Source organism: Protopterus annectens, chromosome 8.part0, assembly GCF_019279795.1.
Source record: "Protopterus annectens isolate FY-2018-M chromosome 8.part0, PAN1.0, whole genome shotgun sequence".
Taxonomy (NCBI): Eukaryota; Metazoa; Chordata; order Ceratodontiformes; family Protopteridae; genus Protopterus; species Protopterus annectens.
Window position 1 is genome coordinate 1,798,622,542 of NC_056741.1, and position 13,313 is coordinate 1,798,635,854.

General features: G+C 42.6%; 1 protein-coding gene across 2 annotated transcripts in view; it reads right to left on the bottom strand.

Moving 5' to 3' along the window:
* The window catches only part of SLC38A7 (solute carrier family 38 member 7), a 456,284-nt gene that overhangs the window by 64,396 nt on the left and 378,575 nt on the right, over positions 1-13,313 (bottom strand). For both annotated transcript variants that reach the window (XM_044081294.1, XM_044081293.1), the window contains exon 11: positions 10,683-10,737. In XM_044081294.1, the coding sequence (XP_043937229.1) occupies positions 10,683-10,737 (55 nt within the window). The remainder of the gene's footprint in view (positions 1-10,682; positions 10,738-13,313) is intronic.

Below are 13,313 nucleotides of genomic sequence, written 5' to 3' on the forward strand. Positions count from 1 at the left end.
GATACTGTAGAAAAATGTGAAGGTAGCTTGGGTTAACAGGTTGTCTAAGTAGGGAAAATCTGAATTCCCTGGGTTTGGCAGAAGGTGATAACTGGTGTCAAACAGTTTGTGAAAACTCTTGGGGCTGTGGAAAGTCCAGAAGTCAAAGAGGTAAAACTGATACTGAGAGCAGCCAGTTCAAAACCTGAGAAATCTTCTGCAAGTTATCCGAATTGGTTTATGCAGGTAAGCATTCTTTATATCTAGGGATACTGGAAAAGCCCGGGGAAGAATGAAAGGTACCAGAGTGTGCAGAGAGAGAGCACTTTGAGAGATGGCACTTTCAAGAAAGTGTTTACTGAGGAGAGATCCGGTATGAGTCTCCACTACCCTTCTTTCCTTGGCACTAAGACAAGTCTGGAGTAAAACCCCTTTCCCACAAATTCTTCTGACACCAGCTCTACTGTGTCTTGTGTCCAGAGCTCCTGTAAAATGGATGAAAGCAGCTGAATTTGATTGTGTGGAGGTGGAGGTGTGCCTCTTAGAGGACAAATATCCATCCAAGACATGAAATACCCCTTTTTATGATAGATAGTACACATTTGTCTGTGATAATCTTCCACAGGTGGAAAAAGATTGGGTCAGCCTTTTTGAAAGAAGCAGAGTAGGACTGGGGCAAGGGGAGAAAGGTAGCTGAAGATAGTACAGTTGTGTACACTTACCATAAATGTAGATATTAGAGTGTATTCACTGTTGCAGTCATTACATTTGGTTATCTGCCTGCAGGTAGCCCTCAGCCGGCCTGAATACCACAGTCTTGGATTCCTGCATCGGATGCTGTCTCTCCTTCCATGACATCAGGTCACCAGGGGATAAAACATGCAGCTGATGCCATTACATCAGTTTTTCTTGCCCCAGATGTCAGGTGCCCTCATAATGGGAAGCAATTATATGTTATGTTACACCTCCATCAAAAAGCAAATACACCAAACAAGAAGGAAAGGTAGAGCCAAGAGAAGTCAGGGGGCTAGAGGGAGGGTAACCAGGACTGCAACAGTGAGTACACTCGAACATCTACATTTATGGTAAGTGTACACAACTGTACTATGTTCTTCGTGTTTCACTGCTGCAGTCATTACATTTGGGTTGATTCCCAAAGCTACGGAAGGGAGGAGGAAGTCAGAGAGCATTAGGACCAGCTAATAAGTCCTGCAAGACTGCAGTGGCAAAACCAGCTCTGGATTTAGAAAAAATAGGCATGTGGTAATACTTGGTAAAGGTATGTACAGAGCTCCAGGTAGCAGCTTCTAGGATATCCCTGGTTGGGGCTCCTCTGAGGAAGGCTGTAGTGGTAGATGCAGCCCTGATGGAATGTGATCTTATCTCCTGTGGGGTAGGTTTTCCATGGTGCTTATAGCAGAAATGAATGCAATGGGCTATCCATTTAGAAATGGTTTGCTTTGAAATGGCCTTTCCCTCTGCCCCTGCAGCAAAGCCAATTAGCAGCTATTCAGATTTTCTGAGAGGCTTAGTCCTGTCCAAATAAAATGCAAGTTGTCTGTGCACGTCCAAAGAATTCAGTATTCATTCACCTTTGTTTTGTGGATTCAGGAAAAAGGTAGGCAAATGAATGGACTGATTTTAGGGCCACATTAGACACCACCTTGGGCATAAAGGAAGGATTGGTCCTGAGGGAAACCCTGTCTGCATGGAAGATAATGAAGGGCTCCACTGCCATGAGGGCCTGTAATTCAGACACTCTTCTTGCTGAAGTGATGGCTAGAAGGAAGGCTGTTTTCCAAGAAAGGAATTTCAACTCTGAAGTTGCGGCTGGTTCAAATGGAGGGAGAGTGAGTTTTTCCAATACAAAGTTAAGGTCCCAGGCTGGAGTAGGGGCTCGCCTGGGGGGGGGGGTCTTACATTTTTGGCCCCTCTGAGGAATTGCTTTAGCAGGGGGTGAGAGAAGAGGGGTGGTTCAGTATTATAATGTGCTGAAATGGCAGAGGCATGAATTTTAATTGACAAGAAGGATAGGTCCTTGTGGAGCATTTCTGTTAAGTACTGAAGAATATGAGGTAAGCTGGGCATTGTTTTGCCCATCCCCTGAGTCTGGCTCCAGGAACAGTATCTTTTCCACTTTTCAGCATAAGATTTTTTAGTACTAGGCCTCCTTGCTTCCAGAATGACATTTAGCACCTGCTTACTGAGGGATGCCATTGGGGAGCTCAAGCAATTAGCCAGGCTGCAAGGTTCAGGGTTTGAAGCTGAGGGTGCAGAATTTGGCCCACCTGCTGGGACAGCAGGGGAGGTGTCTGAGGTAGGTGCCATGGTTCCAGCAGTATCATACTGCGCAAGAGGAGGTACCAATGCTGGCATGGCCAGTCTGGTGCAATCAGTATTGTCCTTGGCTTGTCCTGTTTGATCTTTAGCAGAACCTTTGAGAGGAGTGGCAGAGGTGGAATGGCATAAATGAAGAGGCTTTCCCAGGTAAGGGACAGGGCATCCACTTTCCAAGCTTGACTGTGGGGAGTTCTTTTGCAGAATTTGTCCAATTGGTAGTTTTGAGGGGAGGCAAACAGATCTATCTCTGGAGTCCCCTATTTGTTCCTCAAGAGGTTGAATATTTTTGGTTCTAGTTTCCATTCGTGCGGCTCCATGAGATTTCTGCTTAGGTCATCTGCCAGTGAATTTAGCTTGCCTGGCAGGAACTGAGCTTGTAGGTGCACTTGGTTGCTCAAGGCTGTATTACACAGAGCCATGGCTAGTCTGCAGAGAAGGTACGGGTGGGTTCCCCCCTGCTTATGTACCACATAACTGTGGTGTTGTCTGTCTTTGCCAATAATTGCCCTGGAAGGATGTGATCTTTGAAGACGATTCTGTACAGCTAACATTTCTTTTTGGTTGCTATGCAGGTGCATCTGACTCGGGATCCATTTGCCCTGAATGCACTGCCCTGCCAAGTGAGCCCCCCATGCATAGTCTGATGCGTCTGCTAGGGTTTGGGCGGCAGGGGGTAGAGTGAAAGGGAGACCCTTGCTGTGGTAGTAGGCCTCTGTCCACCAAAGGAACTCTGAGTTTATACAAGGAATGATAGGAATCATTGATTCCAGGTCCTGAGAATGTTGGCACCATAGGCTTTTTAGATACCATTGTAGTTTCCTCATATGCAGTCTTGTATATGGAATTAGTAGAATGCAAGAGGCCATGAACCCCAGGGCTTGCAGAATTTTCCTTGCAGATAGCTGGGTCTTTGTGGCCAGTAGTTTGAAGTAGGCTGTCAAATAAACTTATTTCTCTGGAGTGAGGAAAGCCACCTGGGAAGTTGTGTTCAAGCTTGCTCCCAGGAATACAATCTGTTGGCAGGGTGCTAGGTGAGATTTCTTTTTGTTTATGGTGTACCCCAGTGAGATTAGAAGCTTCTTTACGAATACCAGATGTTTTAATAGCAAGTCCTGGCTTTCTGCCTGAATCAGACAATTGTCCAGGTATAGGTATATTTGAACATTTCTATGCCTGCAAAATGCAATGGCTGGAGTTAGACACTTTGTGAATACCCTGGGTGCAGTAGATAAGCCAAAGGGAAATGCAGAGAACTGATAGTGCATGAAGCCTGTCCTGAAGCGTAGGTATTTTCTGCAAGATACTGGAATGTGCAGGTAAGCTTCCTTTAAGTCTAAGTTTGCCAACCAGACATCTTTGCCTAGCATAGGAAGCAGCTGTTAAGTGTTAGCATTTTGAATTTTGGGATTACCAAAAAGGTGTTTAGAATAGAGAGGTCCAGGACAGGATTGCAAGGAGCTGTCTTTTCTGGGTACCAGGAACAGTCTTGAATAAAAACCTTGTCCTCTTTCTTCTGCTGGGACAGGTTGAATAGCCCTGATACTTAGAAGAGAGAGAACCTTCTGTTGAGCTTCTATCCAGTGATTTTGGGGGTAGGTCTGGCCAACTGTTTGGGGTTGGTAGGGTGTGGAAGTGGAATCTGTATTCTTGGAAAACTATATTTAAAACCCATTTGTCCTGGGTTATGAGTTTCCAGTTTTTTGATTGCAGGGCGAGCTTTCCTCCTAAGGGAGCAGACAGTTGAGCAGGGCTGGGAAGGGTTAAGGTTAAGTCATTGTGACATTTTTCCATAGGGGGGTGTCTTACTACTTCCTGCTTTGGAAGTGGAAGCCCCCACTGCTTAGGCCTGTACATAGCCTGAGATTGTACCCTAGGTGGTCTACTGTTCCTGGGTTTGAACTGAGAAGGCCTGGAAGGACCAGTTCTTTGAAGGCCAATGCCTACTAAATCTGGGAGGCTGTACTTGCAGGAAATCTTTAACAGTTTGCAAAGATTTAGCTTTTTCCTCCATCTTTTTGAGGACTTCTTCTGCTTTATTGCCAAACAGAAGGTCTTGATTTAAGGGAGCATCCAGTAATTTAGCTTTAACATGATCTGGCAAGTTTTGCTCCTTAAGCCAAGCATGCCTTCTAAGTACAGACCCAGTGACAGCAGCCCTCCAAGATGCTTCTAAAGAATCAAAACCACATTGCAAAGTATGTTTACCAACTTGTTCAGCAGAATGCATTAAATCCTGTAATTCTTTGTGTTCAGCACAGTCAGGAATCAAAATCATTTTCTGTTTAAGTAGCCCCATAATATGCTGTTGGTACTTTAACATATGAAACTGGCAATTTAAAGCCCTAATGGCCAAAGTAGCAGAAGTGTATACCTTCTTACCCCATCTGTCCAAGGCTCTAGAATCTCTATCAGAAGGGGTAGGATTTTTGGCAGCAGTAGCCTTAATGCCCTTTGGACCTTGGCAAATGGTCTCTGGATCCACAGTAGGATTCTTGAAGAGGAACTTGTGAGGGTCGGGTACTCTGTAATACCGGTCAGGTTTTCTGGAAGCTGGAGATAAAGTTTCTGGGGACAGGCTCGATTCCAAGAAAGCATAATCTACAATGTCCAGAACAGGAGGGATAGCTAAAGGCCTGTGTTGAGGAAGGAGTAGGAATTCACTAAGCCTCTTTTTGGAGTTAGAGTAATCCTGGCTTCCCCAGCGGAAATGCTCCCTAAGAGTGTACAAGGTTTCACCAAAAGAAAAATCTTCTGGAGGGGAAGCAGATGGAATCCTCTGCATCAGAATCCTCATAGGTAGATGAGGGCAAATCCTGGTAATCAGAAGAAACGGAAATATCAGAATCCTGATCAGAAGAATCAGAAGGAAAATCAGTTCTAGGTCTCTTAGAGGGGGAAGGCTGGCTTCCCCTAATTAAAGTAATAAGTTCTTCAGCCATTCTAAGCATTTGTTTTTTAGGCATATGGGCCTGACCATGCAGTTTGGACGTCAGTTTTTGAGGCATGGGTCGAGTTTTAGGCCTGGATGAAGAAGATGGCGTTGGTTTAAAATGCAGGTCTGTAGGCCTGACTACACCCTCAGAAGCCGGTGCCTGCACAGTGGCTCAGGACCCATCCAAGGTAGAGACATCCACAGGTTCCATAGTCGAAGAAGCATCTCATGGCATACCGGACTCTGAATGGGTCTCAGTAGAGGCCTGCGAATCTGAAGTAGCAGGTATCGGGGGCTGTCAAAGTGCCTCACCGAGTACCGGCGAACTGGCAACTAGCTTAACGGAAGCATCGTTGGCAGTTTTGGACCTATACGGTCTGTCCCTGTCTTTATCCTTACGCTTTTTCGGAATATCGGTAGTCGGATGGCTTACAGAAGCCATTTCTGGATCGTTATACCAAGTACCAAAATAATTTGCTGCAAAAATAGACCAACAACGAATAGTTCAGGGGTTGAATGAGCCACAAAACCGACAGCAAGGGACGTCGTGGTCTGGGCCTAAGCAAGGAATGCAGTACGAATGAAAATCTTTATGAGGTATTTGCTTTCCACAGGTAAGACAATTGTTAACTTTTACTGACATCAGTTAAGAGCAAGAAAAAGGATCCCCAACGGGGTACTTAGCTTTTTTGAGGACTTCGGTTCTGAAACTCAAAAACAAAAATTTCAGGAGTCGTCCGACCGGCACTTGCAAACTGCTTCTGCTTCGGGCACCACGCGGCAAGAAAGACTAATGTAATGGTGTCGGCTGCATGTTTTATACCCCTGACGACCTGACGTCATGGAAGAAGAGACAGCAACCGACACAGGAATCCAAGACTCTGGTATTCAGGCCGGCTGAGGGCTACCTGCAGGCAGATAACCCAATGTAATGACTGCAACAGTGAAACACGAAGAACATCTTCACAGAGATTTGTCCCCAAAGGGAGGCCTCCCAGATGAGGTATCCCTCTGAGATTTACTTGAGAATCTCTTTCTGGGAGACTTCCTGTTTCTGGCTAGGCCTAGGGTCTGTTCTGACAAAAGAGGTAGGTTTAGTTTGGTAAATTCTCTGGTACCTAGGTACAGAGGCTAACAGAAGCTGCTTGCAGGCTTTCATGGTTTTACTCTGCTCTTGAAGGGTTTTGAAAAGATGGTCAGTGTAGGGTCCAAATAAGAGATCCTTGTCTAAACAGGAGACCAATATTTTTGCTTTGAAGTCTCCAGGAATAGGCTGGCTATATAACCATGCATACCTTAAGATAACAGAACCTGTAGCAGCTGCTCTGGACAAGGCCTCTACAACATCATAACTACATTTAATGCTGTGTCTGCCACTTGTGTAGCCTGATTAAGTAAGGATAAAGTTTGTTGTTTACATATTGGTCGTTTTGTTTTAGTAATTAGTAGCCTGAATGCCAAAGTAGAATAAGTATAAACATTTTTACCCCACCTACCCGTATCTGAAGGGGGGGCACTGGCACTGGGAAGGAAATTACAAGGCTTATCAGATGAGAAGTAAACTACAAAATGGTCCACTACAGGATTTTTAAACAAAAACTTAAGATCATCAGGGACTTCATATAGTCTGTCTGTCTGGTCTTTTCAGACCCATAGGCTGACGGTCAGGGGCAAAAGAAGTGGATTGAAAAGCATCCACAAAAGCTTCAAGAACCAGATGTACAGGGGAAGAAGCTGGGGTACCCATTTCCAAAAGGCTGTAGTACCTTTTCTGCACCTCTTAGATCTGCCTAGACTCTCACTCAAAATGCTTCATCACATTTAAGATCATCATTTCAAAAGAGGCTTCTACAGCAGAATCAGGTGAAAAGAAGTCCTCATTATCCGAAGGGATTTGGCCAGGAGAGTGCATTTGGGAGAAGTCAGCCAGAGATTGGTCAGAAACCTCCTCATCTTCAAAGGAAGAAGAATCCACAACCATCTTTTGAAAAGTGGGGAGTGGGTTGAGACAGACAGGAGGAGGATTTAGAGCCAAAGTGGCCATAAAAAACCTTGAGAGAAATTCATCCTTTCCTTCTCCCCTATAAGAGGAAGGAGGAGTTAGACATGAAGCCACATATTTATTTTTGTGACACTTCTTTTCTGGTGTGACATCCACCTGTACTAAATACAGTGACCCATTTCCCAGATGTACCTTGTTTAGTTTGGCTGGGATCTCTACACACACACACACACACCACACACACACACACACACACACACACACACACACACACACACACACACACACACACACACACACACACACACACACACACACACACACACACAGTCTTTGCATGGAAACAATATTCCCCATGCAAATGCACAGAGAAATATTAAAAAAAGAATTCCAGCACTAAAAATGGAAAGGAAAAACGTTATAATTAGTGGCCTTGACTAAATGAGCATTTTTTTTTGAATAGTCAATTATAATGTATACTTTTTATTACGTGACATTGAATAATTATGTATGTCTGGTGGTTAATAGTCTTACACACTGAGGAAGTGATAAGCAAAAACGTTTTGTGTTACATGAGATGGTTGCAGCAAATTAAATCTATTTTCTTACCATTTTTGGTGGTGGGATTTTTTTCTTTCTGTTTTCTTTCCAGTTTTGGTGCTGGGATTTTTTTTTCTGTTTATTAATTTATATCACTCACTCACACACACACACACACACACACACACACACACACACACACACACACACACACACACACACACACAATCCACATATTTACAACTTTAGTTCTGCTAAATGACAGACTTATGCTGTAACAGCCACTGAGACAACATCCATGTGTTTAACAGCTGAAGTCACCAACCCAGCTAATAAACTTGTATAAACACCGCAGCCTTCTGTGACACCCATTACTGTAATCAGAAGTAGGAGTTTCAACAAAAAGTTTAATAAAGGATATCACTACAAAACTTCAAACAATATGAATGAATTAAAATATTAAAACAGGTTCTGTTCTGTTTTTCTAATCAATAAATGCAATAATGCAACCTTGGATACACTATTCCTAAAATCTGAAAAAAAAACATAAAAGAACAATCCTGTGTTAGCTCAAAATAAAATTAGAAATGCAGGAATTCCAACTAAATATTAAAAAAAACAGTTTGAACACTTGGGATTAAGAGCAGAAAGCACCCCTCTCCAGGGAAAAATAAACATTTCAATCATTCTGATTTCCTCTTACTCGGTCCAGACAGGATATCAGGGGAGCTGAAGCCTTGCCTTGCACTTAACCATTTAAAAATGTGTGCTACCCTTATAAGTACAGTAACAAAGCTTGCAAAACCTCACATTCATCTTTACTGTATTTCATGTCTGTGAGTGACACTAAGTGGCCAGTTCTTATCCTACAAATTACACTTCTGCATTCCACGGTGAACATCTATCTCACGTGCTGCTCTCCAGTTAAACAGCAGCACTGTTCAAACTAGAAAAAGAATGCACCTACGATTTACACAAATTCATTAATCTGACTAAAATAAGGCATGCCAAGTAAGCACCACCATAAAACTGAGAGAGTGAAGGAATTTTGTCATGCCTTACGATTCCGATTAAATGTTAATCTGAAACCACTATGTTATGGTTTGGGGTGGGTGACTCTAGAAGCTTGTGATGACAAGATGCATTCTGACATCTTTATTTAACAAGAGCTAAAACTTATACACATTTTTTTTTTTTTTTTTTTTTTTTTTTTTTTAAACATACACATTTTTACTTTTCAGCTTACCTTGTGACAGATAATGGTCACAAAAAATGTCTTCTGCGTTTTAGGCAGTTCTGTAGAAGGGCAAGCTTCAGAGCTCAATAGCCTTAAGAGGAAGGCTGGGAAGCACTGTTTTGTCCTCCCACTGAGGATACACATGCAAAGTTGATTCGGCCTTAAAAGGAGTGGAAGGAATATGACTGTTAGGTAAGACTCTGCTCTGATCGTTTCGTGACTAGAACATGCTGTACAGTTAATTGAGTCTGCATTGGACAAGACAAACTCAGCAGCTGGAATGGCCTTAACCATCAATACCAGTAGCAGACTAAGCTGCAGCAAGGCGAATAGTACGAGCAGAGCTGGAAGGTACAGCCTCAGAACAAATAAGAAAGAAGCAAAAACACCACCAAGTCCCTTGGTGGAAAAATGACACTGAAAAGCCAGTATAGTAAAAGATTCACATTTGCTTATGTCTGGAAATCTGAGGATTCTCCTTTAAGTATAAGGACCTCACTTTCATACAAGTGAAGGTAGCAGTAGGGTGCACTATAACCCAGTTATTAATATTTGGGGAATACTCTAATCCAGTTATTAAGAATTGGGGACCACGCCAACCCAATTATTGTAAGTGGATAATCTGGAGAGAGAAATAGAAGCCAAAGATGTGCTGAATGAACAAGAGAAAGCTAAGAATGGAATACAGGAAAATATCTCTTTACTCCTCTTGTCCTGTTATGGAAGAATCCCCAGAACGGTTTATGTTAATAGTTACTGTTTAGCCAGTGTTAGACACAAAAAGTCCAAAAGCTGAGTAGTCATTATCAGTATTATGTGCCAGGACTTGTATATGAACTATTTTCTTTTGACCAACACTGAATTTGAAATGGTTTAGTCTCTGCTGAAAAGGCAGCAGGAATATGGTGTGTCTGCTTTATAAGGAGTAATTACTTTGAAGGGTATTTTACAAGTAGCAATATCCGAATGCAGAAGTAATTATTTCACATCAGGATCACTGTGGTTGCACTTTGGTATACAGTGCCATCAAGCATTCTAAGGCTCACTGTCATTGGTATACAGCAACATCACTCATGCTAAGGCTCACTATCATTGGTATACAGTAACATCACTCATGCTAAGGCTCACTGTCATTGATATACAGAACCATCAGGCATTCAAAGGATCAATTGGTATACAGTACCATCAGGAATTCTAAGGCTCATTATCAATTGTATACAGCACCATCAGGCATTCTAAGGCTCACTATCATTGGTGTACAGTACCATCACTTATGCTAAGGCTCACTATCATTGGTATACAGTACCATCACTCACCTGTCATTGGTATACAGCACCCATCAGGCATTTTAAGGCTCACCATCATTGGTATACAGTACTATCACTCATACTAAGACTCACTATCATTGGTATACAGTACTATGACTTGTGCTAAGGCTCACTATCATTGGTATACAGTACCATCAGGCATTCTAAGGCTCACTGTTATTAAGTAAATGTCACACTTTGCATGATAATACGTTTAATTTCGGCAATGCCAGCCTCCAACATTAACAACATTTCTGTGTGCAGACCATACTGAGAAACTTGACTAAAAGCACTAAAATAATGAATAAATAAGAGCAATGTTAAACTAACAAAATAATGAATTACCTGCTTGTTGGTGCTTCCTGAACCTCCGCAAGTTTAGCCTGAATAAGACATAACCCTAGAAAAATAGATAATTTAAAAATAAACAGCCCTGCAGATAAACAATGTCCTCAGTAACATATGCATAATTCCAAGTAATCCATACCAAGGAAAGCTTCCTTGTCTGCAATTACCACCAAAATTATGTTTTTTTTTTCTGTATTGGAACATTTCTACTCAGTTTACCACCAACACCAAACCAGAAAATAGCAGTTAAAAGCAAACTAAACTATATGCAGAGACAAAGTTAGCAGTCAATAAGGTATCTCAGCAAACTGTGCAGTGCTCTGAAAATAATAGCTTTCATGACTACTGGATTTACTTAAATGCTTAAAAAGTTTTCTGTGAAAATATCACATACAAATAAATCCTAATGCTTTGCCCCCAAGAAAGTACCAGGAGCTCTCAGGAGTAGAACCGAGTAGGAACTGAAGTGGATGGAAACCTTAAGTGTTATTAAGAAGCAAATACTGGTGCAATAGGTAGTGTTGTTGCCTTACAGCAAGAGGTTCCCCGGTTTGATTATTGGCTGCAGTGCCTTCTGTGCACAGTCTACATGTCCTCCCTGTATTCGCATGGGTTTCCTTTGGGTGCTCTGGTTTCCTCCAACATTCCAAACACATGAAGTAGGTGGACTGGACACTCCAAATTGGCCAGAGGCATGTGTGTGTTGTGGAAGAACTACTGTGACAGGACTAGCCACCTAGTGGTGTAAACCTTGGCTCTAGATGATTGTCACTGCTGAAGTGACACCCTGACCTCATGTGCAAAAATAGGAAAAAGGGGGATGTGGATGGATGGATGGACAGCCAACAGAATGGGTAAATAATATAGTTATTCTTGTAATGCAAGACAATATTCACATATGTACTGAATAAAATTACATGAATAAAGTGATTAAAAGAAAAAAAAACATTGCTTATACTGAAGATTTGGTGAAAGTAATGCCAGATGCCAACTTTTTTTTTTTTGTTAGTTCTAGATGCAAATCAGGGACAACAGCATACAAATGTAAAAGAAGATAGCTCCAAATTCTGTACATTCAGTATGTTCTGAGGAAGGTACAAGTTCATTACACTTCTGTTTAGTATTTTACCAGCACCAGAGGTAATCTAAAAACTGCTGTACAGCTAACCAGATGGAGGGAAGTTGTGGGGCAAGCAGACCTCTGAAGTGTCCCTTGTTTCAGGGGACAGCCTTAATTTTGTCTCCAAAGTTTACTCTGCCCCTTTTGAATTTTGACTGCAGTCAACAAGTAATGACAGTATTTAAGTTACAGATTTCGTTTACTTCAAAAAATACGTTGATTTATGCCCAAATTCTGTCAATATTTTAACTCATAGCTATTGACCTTAAAAAATGTCCATGACTTGAGGTCTTTGACTTTATCCCTGACTCTAGATGCAAAAGTTTGAGACTTATGACAACAAGAAATATACAGGAAACAGTCCTCTTCAAATATCAGGAGGTCAAAGTGTGAAGAGCACGCAACACAAGTTTATCTGTGTACTCCATAGTATGGCGGCTGAAAAATCAGAAAAATATACTATTGGGCTTTTAAAATCATCGCAGTAGGTTGATTCCAGTCTCAAACCACCATACAAAAGAGAATACCATAAATAAAAGCTGCCCAGACAGACTGGCAGCAAGTAAAAATGGTGTCCGGAACAGCAGCTCTAGCAGATCTGGATTCTGGAACATGAGATGGTGATGAAGCTTACAGCTCAGGGCACACTATCCCTCGTAAAGGAAAGTCGTGTAAAATCTTACCATAACCATAGATGTCCTTCTCTTCCATGTTGCAGTATTCACTAGTGGGTTTACCCGTCTTCCGATCAGCTTCTCCAAAGCTTTTCCAGTCCCTGATGGTACGTCGGATGTCTGACGTGTTGGCAGGTACGTGGGTCATAAATGTGACGTCTGCACACACCAGCCCTCAGAACCAAGGAAGCCCAAGACGGAGCCAGTCCGATTGGCATAGCCTGTGCAGAAGCAGAGGACAGCAAGTGCAAAGATAAGAGGGGGAAAGTGGGAGGGAAGGAAAACTGCAACATGGAAGAGAAGGACATCTATGGTTATGGTAAGATTTTACACAACTTTCCTATGTCCTTCTATTTCAATGTTGCGGTATTCACTAGTGGGTGAGTACAAAAGCTCACTGCTGGCTGGGAGGTTGCCTGCATGAGGATTCCAGGAGCCCATGCAGGATAGCCCTGGCAAATCCTGCCCTGGCCCTGGAGATGTGGTCCAGTTTATAGTGTCTGGTAAAGGTGTGCACAGAGGACCAGGTAGCTGCTTCCAGAATGGAGTTGGTGTCTAGGTCTTTAGAAAAAGCTCCAGAGGAAGCCATGGCTCTTGTGAAATGTGCTCTGACATTGCCTGTCAGTGTCTTCCCATGGTGTATGTACAAAAGGAAATGGCCCTAGCAATCCAGAAATAAATGGCTTGTTTTCCCACAGCTTTCCCCAGAGCCCTGGGGTGGAAGGAAACAAACTGCTGGTCTGATTTGCGTAAAGGCGTGGTGTTATGTAAACAGAATTGAAGTTGCCTGTGGACATCTAGGGAGTGAAGGACTCTCTCACTGTCCCCTTGAGG